The 14384-nt window shown below is 40.9% G+C and overlaps 7 protein-coding genes across 7 annotated transcripts; 2 read left to right on the top strand and 5 right to left on the bottom strand.

The window, feature by feature from the left end:
• Positions 1-793: 793 nt before the first annotated feature.
• On the top strand, positions 794-1650 carry FA14DRAFT_63325 (uncharacterized protein). The gene has a single exon (XM_025502600.1). The coding sequence runs from the start codon at positions 998-1000 to the stop codon at positions 1454-1456; it is 459 nt and encodes a 152-aa protein (XP_025353863.1). The 5' UTR covers positions 794-997; the 3' UTR covers positions 1457-1650.
• Positions 1590-2601, top strand: FA14DRAFT_63321 (uncharacterized protein). The gene is made up of 2 exons (XM_025502599.1): positions 1590-1620; positions 1681-2601. The coding sequence occupies exon 2, from the start codon at positions 1783-1785 to the stop codon at positions 2377-2379; it is 597 nt and encodes a 198-aa protein (XP_025353862.1). The 5' UTR covers positions 1590-1620; positions 1681-1782; the 3' UTR covers positions 2380-2601.
• A 3164-nt stretch (positions 2602-5765) lies between these two features.
• Positions 5766-6227, bottom strand: FA14DRAFT_156250 (uncharacterized protein; the record flags this gene model as incomplete). Its single annotated transcript, XM_025497816.1, has 1 exon — positions 5766-6227. The coding sequence occupies one exon, from the start codon at positions 6225-6227 to the stop codon at positions 5766-5768; it is 462 nt and encodes a 153-aa protein (XP_025353861.1).
• Positions 6228-7376: 1149 nt separating this feature from the next.
• FA14DRAFT_185269 (uncharacterized protein) lies at positions 7377-8011 on the bottom strand (the record flags this gene model as incomplete). The annotated part of the gene is made up of 2 exons (XM_025501445.1): positions 7377-7722; positions 7793-8011. The coding sequence occupies 2 exons, from the start codon at positions 8009-8011 to the stop codon at positions 7441-7443; spliced, it is 501 nt and encodes a 166-aa protein (XP_025353860.1). The 3' UTR covers positions 7377-7440.
• A 445-nt stretch (positions 8012-8456) lies between these two features.
• On the bottom strand, positions 8457-9178 carry FA14DRAFT_156248 (uncharacterized protein; the record flags this gene model as incomplete). The annotated part of the gene is made up of 2 exons (XM_025497815.1): positions 8457-8768; positions 8825-9178. The coding sequence occupies 2 exons, from the start codon at positions 9176-9178 to the stop codon at positions 8457-8459; spliced, it is 666 nt and encodes a 221-aa protein (XP_025353859.1).
• Positions 9179-10306: 1128 nt separating this feature from the next.
• On the bottom strand, positions 10307-11986 carry FA14DRAFT_156247 (uncharacterized protein; the record flags this gene model as incomplete). Its single annotated transcript, XM_025497814.1, has 3 exons — positions 10307-10654; positions 10731-11036; positions 11597-11986. 3 exons carry the CDS (start codon positions 11984-11986, stop codon positions 10307-10309), a joined length of 1044 nt encoding a protein of 347 aa, XP_025353858.1.
• Positions 11987-12527: 541 nt separating this feature from the next.
• FA14DRAFT_185267 (uncharacterized protein) lies at positions 12528-14026 on the bottom strand (the record flags this gene model as incomplete). Its single annotated transcript, XM_025501444.1, has 4 exons — positions 12528-12804; positions 12863-13292; positions 13473-13762; positions 13826-14026. The coding sequence occupies 4 exons, from the start codon at positions 14024-14026 to the stop codon at positions 12580-12582; spliced, it is 1146 nt and encodes a 381-aa protein (XP_025353857.1). The 3' UTR covers positions 12528-12579.
• Between the last annotated feature and the right edge of the window lie 358 nt (positions 14027-14384).

The raw sequence follows: 14384 nt of genomic DNA, 5'->3' as shown, positions 1-14384 counted from the left end.
AAGCTGGCATACAAGCCACGCACCAGACAATCGAATCCTCCAAAGTCTATCAATTCTCCTGAAGTACATGGAAATGGTCGCCCGGTGCCCACTCAAGCGCCTCGAAGAGAGAATACTGTGGATGACTTTGGGGTTAATGCTCAAGAAGCGGCAAATAAAATGAAAAATATGTTCTTGGGATGGGGCGCTAGATTACAGGATGCATATACCACTGCTACTGGTCCCGCATCTGGAGATCATGGGGAGGAGAACAATCTACCGCGGGTACTCGAAGCACCTGCCTCCTCGGCGCAATGGAAGCAAAACAGCGCAAAGTCAAATCCGTGGGCGGCAGAAGAGGCTACTGTGAGCCGATATGAAGGCTTACCCAATACATTGCATAATGATTTGAATCCATGGAACGATCCATCTGCACCAACGCAAACATCTAGAGTACAAACAAATGGTCAAGAAAGACAAAAAGAATTACCAGCATACCCTTCACAGAAGATTGAACCAACTGCGACAAGCACCGCTCCAGCGATAGAAGTCAAAGAAGAGCAAAAAGAGCAAAAAGATTACGACCCACTTGGAGTTGGATTTTCGTGAATGCTAGCTTTCCGGATGCACTGTATAATAGACATCACTGAATTCATCTGATATTCATATCACTAGCTCAGCGGTAGGAGCCAGACTTGCGTCTATAGTGTGAAAATGCAACTTAGGGTTAGGATTTATCCTAACCCTAAGTTGGCTGGCCAGCCCTCATCTTAAGCGTCTCCTGCATCAATCTTAGCAGAAGTTGCATCGAAGTATTCAATCAGGCCATGTACTTTTCTATAGGGAAGTAACATCTGCATCCGACCACTTACCGTCGTCGGGGCGATCCGTGTCCTGTGAGAGTCTGTGGTGCAACGGATTCTTTTTTCATTTTCTTCTCCCTCTCTTAGAACATACCTTTACCTCTATTTCACGCAAAAATAGCGTAATCCAGCGAAAGCTTGCAAGTGGCACAAAGATGACTCCGACGTATTCAAGAGCTTTCACTACCTTTGCGATCTATTTAATTATGACAGCAGCATTTGGAACTGGTCAAAACCTTCAAGAAAGGGCGGAATTGCCTGATTTGAATGATTTTCCCCTTGAACATGGATTTGCTGAACATCCAGCTATCCACGAGCAAAAACCACTTGAGCAAGGGCCAGACAGGAAAAAACGTAGTCCTCGACCACGAGTTACAAGAACAAAGCCAATCAGTACGGTGTCAAAACCTACAGTAACAACGAGTGAGACAAATTGTGAGCATTCGAAGAGCTGTGAACATTGGAAGAATCTTTCAACGCAATTAAAGAATCGCATTCGTGCTAAACTTTGGCGAGATAGTTTAGTGAGTATCCTAGCGGAGATCTTCGATTGTCAAACAAACGAAATGATGACTTTTCTCCGTACATTCTCAGCCGGAAAAAGTTCGACGTGAAAAAAGTAGGCTTGCAACTGTTAAATTTCGAGCAAATGAACCAGTAGAGGAAAAATTAGCAAGATATGAACGACATAATAAAATCCGTAGAGCTAGATATGGTGCTCTTCAAGGTCAAGAGAGGGAAGAGAAGCTTGCTAAATTAAGGGCATACTATCATAAAAGTAGGTCTCGGTGTTTTTGGGTGGTTTGCCTTTTCTGACTTAAGCTATATGTTCACACAGGTAAAGCAAAAAAACACAAAGACAACGAGGAAAATCCACGTAAGGAAACATGATTTTTCAAAAACGCAATACTTAGAAGCAGAACTATAATTTGTGTCTAGGATGAATTGGCATGCCCCGAGGAAGATGTCTTTTAGGTTGAAGTTGTTTTGGTGTGCCGACCATCCTCATCACTTCCATATGTTTTTCTCAAAGTATTTCGTTTTCGTGATTTTCATCGCGGTAGGACTTGCACAGCCGGGAAATGGTTCACATACAATCGGTAAAAGACAGCTGGTTCCAGATTTAAACGGACCACCGCCGGTTGATAACGATCATCCGGTTATTGCATCTGTCAGCACTGATTATGTCACACAAGATTTATCATCTAGTATGCAAGTAACAAAGAACAGAGAGCAAAATCGTAAAAGGAATCGACCTAGTGTGATCGACTTGAACGAATGTTATCATCACAAAGGATGTGAGCATTGGAAATCTTTACCTTCAATCGAGCGAGATAGAATTTCAAAGAAGAATTGGATGGCACGCAAGCCTGATGAAGTACGTAAGCAGATGTCAAGGGAATACTCAAAAAAATGGCATTCGAAATTGACCCGAGAACAAAAAGAGGTCAGAAATCAAAGAATGAGAATCACTCGTTTGCGTAAGAAACAAAAAGCAACTCCAGGAGAGAAAGGGGCGGAAAAAGGAAAAGGCTGAAGTTTCATACCACCAGCAGAGTAAATTTTCCGGACTTGGTCTTGCATACTTCTTAGAACCCCGGTAGAGAAATTAACAAGGGACGTAGCCCGATCTCAAAGCAGAGAAGATTGAGGATATATTCTCTAGTACATACAAATCATTTAAACTTTTTTTCGATCACCTCATAGCTACTTCTAGCTACATGCATTGTCGTCGTATCAATCATATTAAGCACTTTAAGTACAACGACAACACAGCTTCAAGATAGTGAGAAAGTTGCTGAAACTAGTTTGCTGTGTACGCAATTGCAAAACAGGTCGAAGATAACCTGCCAGACGGGGCGTACGATGCTTGTGAAGTTTTCATTGCACGAACATTCTGTTATCACTTACTGAAGTCAAGATGTCAACATTTTCTTTTCATTCTTTGTCAACTTTTGATACACTTCTCTGTCAAACAGCATGATGCAAGTGAAATATTTGATTTCAGCACAAATCATTACAATTCTGCTCTGCAAGCTGTCTTATGCTTATCATCATTTATTTGATAGCCACACTCCCAAAGATTTGATCGTGAAAAGAGCAGAAATACCCGATTTGAACGATTTTCCACCTGAAGAAGAGGAAAGCGTTGGCCATCCAGCCTACAATAACCACTTCGGATTGCGACCGATTGCTACGATCAAGAAACCAAGAAGCAAAAGACCGCGGGGACAGAAGTCAAGAATGTTGAACGATATTATGCGATCTACAAAGAAGTTTAAGCCAAACTCCAGAAACAGGCTTGATGTCTTAAATAAATGGAAATTGTCGCAGGTAAGACTGTGTTGGATTATAACGAAAGTGCATTGAATTGATCTCTTGAAATTATCATATTCATAGCCAGAGGAAAAAAGGCGTGAGCAACAACGAATCTCATCACAAAAGCATCGAGACAAGTGGTCGGAAGAGAAGAAAAGACAGCAGTACGATAGAGATAATAGAAAACGAAGAAATAGGTATTTGGCTTTATCGCCTGAAGAAAAAGAGGTCAAAAAAGCGGCCGAAAGAGAGAGATATTATAAAAGTAAGTATAGTTTTAACCTTCCAAACATGACATTTTTACTTCTTGGCATTATTCCCTTCTCTAAATCATCAGATAGAGATAAAATCTCTGCTTTCAGAAAGCAACAGCGAGCGTCCATTAGAAAACGCAAAGCGCAAGAAGCGGGTCTTGAAAGCGACTATTCAAATTGATCACCTTTGCATACATTGTGCTACCAACTTCTTCGGGGCGGAAAACATATTTGTTTGCAGCTCTTTTAAATGTTCCATTTTTGTTCTTTGCATAAAGAAAGACAAGAGTGTAAAGTCCACTTTCAGTAGTCTCAGACCATAACACAGTCATGAAATTTGGATGGGCAGTTTACGTTGTAATTCTCTACATAACAGATCTTGCAGACGTTTGCGTGACAAAGAATGATAGTGATCTCGATCGTTCTTACTACAAGAGACAAGCGATTCCAGATTTGAATGGGCCGCCACCTGACGAAAGCGATCATGAAGAGATATCACCTCACCCAAGCCAAGCAAATGCGTATCAATCTTCTCTGCAGACGCAACAAGAATCACAATCAGCCACAAGCCGTAAGCGGAAAAGCAAAAGCATTTTCGATTCAACAGGATGTGCACATCACAAGGATTGCGTACATTGGAAATCTCTGCCTAAAGAGGTTCGTAAGAACTTTTATACTTATCATTGGCGTAGAAAATTGCCAGACGAAAAAAGAAGAACGTTAAGTAGAGAACAAGCAAAAAAGTGGCGGTCAGAACTTACGCCAGAGCAAGTTGAACGGCAAAAAAGCATCGCAGAAGAAAATCGCCAAAAACGTTTACAAGAATTGCCATCCGATGAACTTGAGAAGCTTCTAGCACGCAAAAATGCATATAGCAAAGCATACTATCGCAGTAGTAAGTTGAGATGCGAGGATGCACAGCAGGATTCTGTTGACCTATTCCCTAATCATTTCCTGCAGACGCTGCTGCTGTTGCAGTCAAAAGAAGATTGCGATATCAAAAAGACAAGGAAAAAGCAAAAGAAAAGGCGAAAAAGTCTCAGAAAGAGTAATTTTTCTCGATTGCTTGCATACGAAGTGGTGAAAAAGACTTGCGTATATCATAGCCTGTGCCCCGAACAATTGCATCAAAATGCCAATTTACTTTGACTGCACCGCTTTGACCAATCAATGTTCACAAACGTAGTATCATCAAAGTGCATGCATTTTTGTTTCCTCGTATTTGACTTATTCAGTTTGAATTACACCAGAAACCGTCATCTTGAACTTTGACAAAAGCTTAGATGGTGAAATTGGTGTATTCGTACTTCTTGCTGCTGCACTTAGCATCAGTCAAATCAGCCGAATTTTCGCATCCTTCGGCTACTGCGGCATCCAATGGCATTACTCGCAGAGCTAATTTGGCTATCGACTTAAATGAGCTACCTCCTTCGGATCATGAGGATAGCAATGTCAGCAATAGAGTTGCTCCAATCGATCACGGTGCTCAACAAGAAGCAAAATCAGACCAATACATGACACGCGAAGAGGTAAAAGCTACGTATCCTTCATGTCATCACGTACATGGATGTTCACATTGGCATCAAATGAGAAGAGCAGAAAAGGATTGGTCACGAACCCGCAGAAATCGATTGCAAAAGCCTTTGGATGTTCGTCGAGCAGAGTATCGTAAACATTCGAAGACATATAAGAAGAAGATATTTTCTGACCCAAAAAGAAAAGAAGCGTTTCAGAAACATTACAACGAAACAAGAAAGGTACGCTTGGCGGCTATGACCGAAGAAAAACGTGAGGAGTATCTTAAAAAAAGAAGAGAGATTTCATCAAGAAGTAAACGTAAAGGTAGAACGGAAAAATTGGAACAAAGAAAGCGTCCGGCAAATGAAGACCAGCAACCATCGTCTCCAAAGAGAAGAAAGACTGTCTCCGAATAAGCTTTCCCGAGAACTCAATTTGACTTTATATAATCTGTTTGCTTGTTTTTCTTCTTTGAGTCAAATAGCCTTGGTCGCTTCGGTCGTTCTAGACCATTGCTGCAGCGTTGATTCATAAATCAATGATCAGTATGTCACACCCTTGCTGTATATAAATAGACCACTTACTGATCAATCCTTCGTCTTTTCACCGCCTGAAGTTTTCTCTTATTGCGCCATTCAACCTGCTCTTCTTCTGTCATCCGTGACATCTGCTTTATTTGTTTTTGATACCTTTGGGCATTGAATGCTTTCCGTTCTTCTGCAGACATTGCTTTATATTCTTGTTGCTTTCTTGACCGGAAGTATGTCCTGATCAACTCTCTCTGGACGTCAGGCTTGACTCTCATTGGTCAGTACAAGATCCTCGCCATTCATCAATGAATACTTACCGTGTTTTGTTTTGAAAATGGCTTGAGATGATCTACTGATGATACCTTTTGAGTGGCTTCCGCGAAGCCCGCCATGTATTTAAAGCTTGTTAAATCTTTCCGTGGCCTCTTGATTGCGTCTCTTGCCTTTTTTGCACCCCAAGCGGACTGTTCTGTGGGATCGCTGTCCAAATTTCTCGGTCGTTTCGAGCCAGAAAGTCGATGTTCCACACCTCTTTCAATGTTATTCAGCTTCGATGTAATCTCATGCGTCGCATGATCATTGTGAAGACTTAAGCCACTGCTTCCCTGCGAGCTGGCTTCTTCATTCAAATCCCATAAGAATGGACCCTTTTGACCGGGAGAGGGTACATTTGTGTTCAAAGCAAGTACACGATTTGATCGTAAGCTCGATCGGGTAAGTAGAAAGGTGGCTACAATCTTGATAGATAAAGTAATCAGCCTCATCGTTCTCAAAGAAGGAAAAGTACTAGTCGGAATAATGAGAGAGAGAACGGAAGTGTGTAAGAAATTAATTTACAAATGCATCAAATATTTGAAGATGTTACACGCCCCTTCGAAAAATGCTGAAGGCTGTTCTGCGTATACTCTCAAGGGACTTCGAAGAGGATGACTGCGGTAAACAAATTTGCCAAATGCAGAAGTATCAAATCGTTCCGCTTCAAGCCTGGTCGGCTTTAGACTTTAAACGCTTCAACCGTTGTCTATCCCGTTCTTTCAAATTTCTTTCTATCCTTTCTTGTATCCGCTTTTCTTCAGTCATGCCTTCTAAACGCTTGACTTTGCATTCAATCACTTTCTTTTTATGTTGTTCTTTTTGTTCTTTGCTCAAATTACGATACCAATTACGACTCCTTGCAGCTGCTCGTTCTTTGATTTCTGGCTTACTTTTCCTCTTCTTTGCAACTTCGCTATACTGTTGCTTTTTTTCCGGTGGCTATGTTTAATGAAGGAACAGATACCTTTCAGTTCGTGCTAATGATCCAGTACAATCACTCTTACCCATACATACTAATGTCGCTTGAAATGTACGAACCCAAACTCTTTGTTTCTCTTTCAAACTCGTTCCTGGCGGAAAGTCATATTTTCGTTTCGTTCTTCTTTTCCTTTGTTCTCCTTCTGGTATTGAGTCCTGTAACCCAGTCTTTCCCTTCTTCCTATCGCTTTGAACATCGGTATCACTTCTTGGAGAGATACTTGTGGTGCATTTGAACCTTCAGTCACGTCTCGTTGAGGTGATCCGGGTGGTGTTTTGTTCAAATCGAACGGAAGTGGACCTCCTTCTCGTACGGCCAATAGAACCTTTAAAAGGGATGAGCAGCAAAAGAAGACGTAGTAATGTTTCATTGCCATGATAATGATCTTTCATGTAGAAGCGACAAAGATCGTTGAAGCAGAATCCTACAAGCAAATGTGAGCAAAATTCGTTTTCGTACACACGCTTCAGCTCGGGGATGCGAAATGAGGAGGGACCGACTTTGGTGTGATTGTAGCCCCATTACATTACACAAAATGAAGTAGAGAGCAGTAATTAATTTGCAACACTGCATCCCATTCAGACAAGTTCTGTCGCACTGTTCAATCTATGCTACATGTCTGAAAGGTTCTGTATTCTAGCTTTCGCAATCTTCAAAAAGCTGTCCACCTCAAGCTTGCCCGTTCATGTTTGGCTTTCTTTCGCGAGCGCTTCTGCTTTTTTTCGTCTGTGTCTATCTCTTTCTATAGCATTTCTTTCAAGGTGTTTCGCCTGACGTTCTTCAGCGGATAATCTTTCAAGCCGTCTTTTCTTTGCTTCAAGCACCTTTTTGCTATATTCCTCTTTTCGATCTTTGGAAAGATTATGATACCATTCTTTTCTTTTGATAGAAATGGCCAGTTTCACTTCTGGTTTCGATTCTCTTACTTTCACTTTTGCGAGATAATCAGCTTTGCGACTAGGTGACTTTAATAGAAGATTGAGTTCAAATTATCGCAATTGTACCTTTCTCTGTCCGTCCAATTGTGTCACTTACCATTGAAGCATAATGCGCTTTTTTGTATACTCTGTTTCTTTCCTTGCGTGTTGTTCCCGGTGGGAAATTGTATTTTCGTGATGAAGATCGTTTTCGCTTTTTCGTCACCTCTTTCTCGCCCTGATCAGGTGAGGTGATCGCGGTCTCTATGTTGATATGATCATTCATACGTTGCTTAGAGGGAAGAGTACGATGATATAAATTTGACCCCTGTGCCATAGTCTCACCCCTCTCGCTTTGAGAAGAGACGGGTGGTACTTCATTCAAATCCAAGTGATATTCTTGCCCTTCACCTGTCAGAAGTGCTGATCGTGCAAACAAGGAAAAGAATAAAATGCAATAAAGAAGGTTCATTGCTGCAGTGAAGCTTTATAGGTGTGTCATACAGCATGAACGTTTGTTCAGAAAGACATTTGCTTTAATCATGAGTGTATCGAAAGTGAGCTCGCACTGGTTTGCGTATGAACAGAACAGAATGCTATGTGTCTCAACATCCAATTAGTCAGCCGCTAAAAATATTTCACCGCCTTTGGAGAACAATTTGGCTGGATTGACAAGAGTTTTGACGTACACGCAATAGGTTTAAAGCAGCTCAGCGACCTAGGAATGGACTGATATGTTATTAAGGATGGTTGCATGAAGGATGTGATTACGTCTTCTCTGGTTACAACTTCTTTTTTCGTCTTCTTTCACGCTGTTTAGCATTCAGGTCAAGTCTTTTCCGTTCCCGTTCTTCCGGTGTGAGGCTTTCTCTCAACTTTAATGCATTTGCTCGAGTTTGTTGTATACGTTTTCGTTTCTCCTCATCATTAAGATTTCTGTAATTTTCTCTGTTTCGAAGTAGAACTTTTGTTTTAGTGTCTTCAGCGTAATACTTCTGCTTCCATCTTTGATATGCCAATTTTCTCTCTTCTTCCGTTAATTTGAAAATTTTCAATCGAGCGTTAGATTTCTTTTTCTCTTTTCTGTCAAGACTCTAACGAAAGTCAAACATGTTAGCTGTAAGAATTGAATCAGTATAGGTGCACATACCAAGCCTGCATACCATCTCTTATTCCTTAGATTCTTTTTTTCTTTCGCTGTCATATTTGAAGGATAGATGTATTTGGCCCTTTTTGTTCCATGACCATCTTCGTCTACTAAAGATGATCCGGCTTGTCGATTTGTCTCTTCAATAGTCTCAGGAAAGCTCCGAATATACGATGAGCTATCAACGGCATGAAAATCATGCTCGTTTCCAATAGAAGTCACGCGAGGATTCCGTTCCGATTCTGATTGAGATGAGGATGGTGGTGATCTATTCAAGTCAATGCTCGTGCATGACCCAAGAATGATATAACCGAAAAGAGAGATTAGTAGGTACAGTAATTGAGTGTCCTTGTACATGACTCTCGCAGTGGTAGACGAATAGGGTGAAGAAACACCTTTGACCAGGTATCAAGTATCGAAATGCCTTTCTAGACAACAAAGAAACACAAGGCGGTGCAAAAAAACATATTGAAACACAGCCAGAAAGCTAAGAAATGCATAGAAATTAGAAAAGAGCTCATCATCATGAGTGGGCTGAAACTTGCAATTTACGCATTTGGCCATCAAGAGTCCAAATTTTGAGACTTCTTGCGTCTCTTTGCATTGCTCGCTTCTCTATATTGATTCCGTTCTGTTGTTGTCATGGACTCAATTTTATTTTTCTTGTTTAACGCAACTCTGTCCAACAAGTACTGTTTCCTTTCAGGACTCATATTTTTATACCTTTCTCGGTATTGACTCTTCAATTTGGCCTTTTTCGTGTCAGAATATTGAGCATATTCTTTTCGCTTTCTTGCTGCCATCTCGACTCGATGATTTGGCTTTTGCATCTTTTCATAAACGGCTGATCAGCTTATGTTACAGTGTTCACGACCAATATACTCACTTTTCGTGCATACTGCACTTTGTTATATACCCTCCTCTTTTCCTTCTTTGTCGTTCCTGGTGGGAAAAAGTAGCCAACCCTTACACCTATCAAATTTGGCTGATCACTGACGAGATTAGAGCTTAAATCTTCATTGTTCAACATCGCTAACGGCCTATTCAAAGAGTTTTGACTTCCTTGAGCACTTTGAGGAGAAGGTGGAGGTGATTTATTCAGATCAACATCCAAGCCTTTCTTTCCTTCAGATTGTATAACAGTAAGAGATGATTCAACAAAGAGAAGTAGAAGAGAAATAAAAGGTGATAGAGTGTGCATAGGTAACATGAAGTGGAAAGTAGAGCGAGTGATAGTTTGGAGTCAGTACGGTATTCAATTGCCTCGTTTTGAGGTATGAAACTGTATTTGCTAGCGATCGGGGCGCTCTTTGATCGAACAAACGATATGCTAAAAAGTTCTACTCTAGCAAAGTGAGTCTTGCATTTTGTTGATATTCATCATCTACGGGGGCGTAAGCGGCTCCTGCACTGAGTGTCTGTGGTGTGCTTTTGTGTCAGGGACATGGCTAATCCTAACTTGCTCATATGTAAAATGAAATTGATTCAACTGCCTCCCGATCTCTTTTTTGTGTGAGTCTTCTTTGTACGCTTTCTTTCTCGTTCTTTCAAGTTCTTTTCAAGTCTGGCCTTTTCACGTTCCTTGGGTTGCAGGGCTTCCATACGTTGTACAGTGTGCAATCGGGCTTTTCGAATGACTTCTTTCTTTTCCTCGGAGCTTAATTGACTATACTTTGTACGCTTTTTCGCTTTAAAGGCTTCCTTCCTTTCAAAAGACATTGCATCGTACTCTTTTCGCCTTTTCATGGCTAATTGCTCTTTGTCGTTCGACTTCAATCTTTGATACCTTGCTCTGTTATACTCTCGTTTCCTCCTTTTCAAATCTAGATGTTGCTTTATTATCATCAAGTGTGTAGAGCGGTAAGCTAAGTTTCTATGAGTAAATATATAGCGTATTTAAACGACTTACTTCTGAATGATAATTCGCTTTATTACGAAATCTTGCTTTTTCTTTTGTTGTTAACCCAGGAGGGTAGACATGAAGTTTGCGCTTTTGCTTTGCAACTCGCTCTTCGCCTTCTTCGAGCGGTGTTGATCTCTCCCCTTTCTTCTGTCTACTTGATTCTAATACCGTAGGAAGATGTTCTGCGATCTCGACATGCGATGTTTGATCAATGGCGTGATCCTGCTCCCTAAGTGGCTCAGGAGAAGTAGGTGGTGACTTATTGAGATCGATATCCAGGTATAGTTCACTCAACTTTGTACTTTGAACAACCTTAAAAAGAACAAAGGTTAGAAGAATAATACGAAAGAACATCTTCATCGAAATGGAGGAGCAAAGATATACATAAGTTGAGAATAATGATGAAAATCTGTTTACAATGCTGTGTATGTGTTGCTTTGATTCTTTGTCTCTGTACACGGGGCTTCCTTGCGCACTAAGGCGACAGATCGGGAGCTGATGTAAGACAAGTATGTTTGCACTTACTTGCGATCACGGCTTCTCTTATGAGGCTTCGACAAAACCGGGATGAAGATTGTCTTTATTTCTGCTTTAGTTGTCTTTTTGTTTTTTTTTCGGCTGCTTGTGCCCATCTTCTCTTCTTATTGGATTGAGCAATTCTTTGCAACATTTTTTGTTTTTTCTCAGGGCTTAGATTTTGATAGCTTCTCCTTTGTTGTTCTCGCCTGTTTTGCCTTTCTGCCTCTGTCAAGTTTTGATTTCTAATACGTTGATATAATGACATCTTTCTGGACTTTTCAGGATCTTGTTTCTAAAAGCCATGGTGGGATTGTTAGCCATTTATCCTTTTCATGTCAGGGTATTTTACTTACATTCTTGTCGAAACGAACTTTGTTATATACTCTTTTCTTTTCATCAAGCGACGTACCAAGAGGAAAGTGATATTTGAAGTTCCCGTTGCCTAATTCCACTCTCTTGAATGGAACATTCCTAAACGTACAGCGCTCCTTAGATCTTGCTTTAGGCAATTCATGTTGTTCCGGCACCAATTGAGGTACACTTTGATGATTGCCACCCGCATGAGGACTAAGTTGGAGGCTGTTCTGCGGCTCTGTATCATTCGCAGCGTTTTCAGGAGAATTAGGAGGTGTTGCGTTGAGGTCAATTAATCCTTTTCCGGAAGTTTTAGAAACGGCATTCGTCAAGTAAAGAAGTCTCGAGAGGATGAATAAAAGAGACAACAAATCGATCAAGCACCTCATCGTTTTAAAGACGAGTGGGTATAAGCTTTGAGGTGAAAAGAAACGAGTGCAGGATACGGGTTTGTCAATTAAGTTAAACTGTTTTTCTATGTGCAGTACGGGGCATTATTGTGGATTTTCTAGGATACAGTACACTTTTTTGGCTTGGCAGCCTGATTTTCGCTTTCTTTTAGCAAACCGACCTTTCCTGTCTATGCGATCCTCTAGGTTCTACTTCATAGGGAACTATTCTCCAATCTCACCATGTAAAGTATGTTGTCTTATGTGAACATACTCCGTGTATAGACCAAGCCAATGTGTGAGTAAAATTCATTACATTCTACTTGTAAAACAGATTTCATAGAAAGTTGAAAAGGACAAGCACTAAAAAAGCTCATCGATCCGGAGACGAGGAATTCTCGAGTTAAATAGACTCTGAAAGAGTCAATAATTGAGCTACTAATTTGTTCAATGACATTTGTTTCTTTTCTTGTCTGCACGGGGCTTTAGAGCGCACTATGAGGGATAATAAAGATTTGCATATGTATCTGGACTTGTACTTCGACAGAGCGTGAATGCATGAGGTGCTGACAAGGATGCGTTCAGAATTGCATTTATCTTTGTTGTGTTCCTCTGGACCCTGATTCGGGTAAATTTTCTCTTCTCCTCTTGTTTGATGCAGCTACTTTACTGATCTTTCTTTGCTTTTCCTCTAAGCTAAGACTGTGATACCACTTCCTTTGCTGTTCTCTCCTATTTTGTTTTTCCGCTTCGGTTAAATTTTTACTTCTATTTCGATGGTACGTTGCAATTTGTTTCCTTTTTTCAGGGTTTTGACGCTAAGGATAGTAAAGAGATTAGCAACTTTCTGGCCTTACATCGAAACGCAGAACTCACATCTCTTTTCAGCTGCTCCCTTCTCCATACTCTCTTCTTTTCCCTATAGGTGGTGCCAGGAGGAAAAGAGTATTTGGTCCTTTTATCATCTTTTCCAACTTTTTTAAATTGAACATCTCCCGCCTTATAGCGCATTTTCGACTCAACTCTAGACATTTTGTTTTGGTGATATTCAACTCTGCCTTGATGATATTCAATTCTACCTTGGTGATAGTCGATCCGTGCTTGAGGCGTGTTTTCGCGATGATCAGTCTCGTCAGGGCTACCTTGATTGCTGCTGGTTGCACTAGAATCGCCCGCTTCCCCTTGAGGTGAAGCTGGAGGTGTCACATTCAAATCGATTAGTGCTTTTCCCGAAGTTGCAGAGACGCCACCCGTCATCAAGACTAGTTCAAATAGCGTGAGCAAGAGATGTATAGATTTCATTGATCTAGAGGGAGAGCGAGTATAGATTTTGGTGGTGGAACGGAAAAGGGAGAGGTTGAAAGTCTGCTAATATATGCAATGATGCAGTGCGATGCGCTCAACGGGGCATGTTGCGTATGCTCATTATCACTTCTGCACTAGTCTGGCGGCATATCGATAACGGATATTATTGAAAAAACTTTACGATTGGTTGACACTTTGCTTTGATTGCCCAATCAACTTGCGTTTTTTACGATTGATACGTTTGCTTAACGTGTTCTTCTCTCTGAGCTCTTTACGTTCTTCCTCTGTCATTTTGTTCCACTTGTTCCTATATTTTTCCTTCCATTCCTCTTTCAAGAGTTTCTTTTTTTCTTCTCCTACGTTATGGTAGTACTTTCGCTGCAGTTCTGCTTTCGCTTTTTTCAATTTGACGCCACCATCGTGATACTTTTTTCTTTGCCTTTCAGCCCTTCTCAGTCTATATTCCAGTGGCTATAAGAAAAGTAAGAATGTCAGCGCCTGTCTCTATTGAGATTTTGATACCATGTTCTTCACCTTAGACTCTTCGTAAGTCTTATTCCAAGCCCTTCGTTTCTCTTGAAATGTCGTTCCCGGGGGAAAGCTGTACCGGGTGTACTTTCTACGAGGTGAAGACGAATCTCTTCTTCTTTTGCGAGCCAGCTTTGGAACATGCGCAGTGGCAATCTGTTGAGGCAATGATGAAAGTTCGTTCACATTTACATGCTCCTCTGTCATGCTTACTACTTCATTTGGAGGAGGTGAGGGAGGAGGAGTACGGTTCAAGTCAAATGGAAATGGGTCGTTTTCTTTTGCTTTCGTCGATGTAGACTTAACAATACATAGAAGAAGGAAAAAAATAAAGTGTTTCATCATGATGACTTGGCCAAAAACAGTGAGCGTAGGAGTCCAAATCGCCAGGAAGAAATGTAGTGATTATATCAAAAACCTGTGCAAACCCATAATTCAGATTGCATACAAGATCGGGGCGCTCCACCGATTCTAAATTCATGCTTTCCCATAGATAAGGCCGTCTAGGAGGCTTTCATACACCACTATCACATTACACCACTTGCTCATCTTACTATTTTTCATG

This window comes from Meira miltonrushii (genome assembly GCF_003144205.1).
Source record: "Meira miltonrushii strain MCA 3882 unplaced genomic scaffold FA14scaffold_3, whole genome shotgun sequence".
In the NCBI taxonomy this organism is placed as follows: domain Eukaryota; kingdom Fungi; phylum Basidiomycota; class Exobasidiomycetes; order Exobasidiales; family Brachybasidiaceae; genus Meira; species Meira miltonrushii.
This window is presented reverse-complemented; position numbering and strand designations above follow the sequence as displayed.

What these genes read in the sequence shown, in the direction of transcription:
- FA14DRAFT_63325 (XM_025502600.1), top strand. Translation starts at nt 998, where the DNA reads ATGACTCCGACGTATTCAAGAGCTTTCACTACCTTTGCGATCTATTTA.
- FA14DRAFT_63321 (XM_025502599.1), top strand. Translation starts at nt 1,783, where the DNA reads ATGAATTGGCATGCCCCGAGGAAGATGTCTTTTAGGTTGAAGTTGTTT.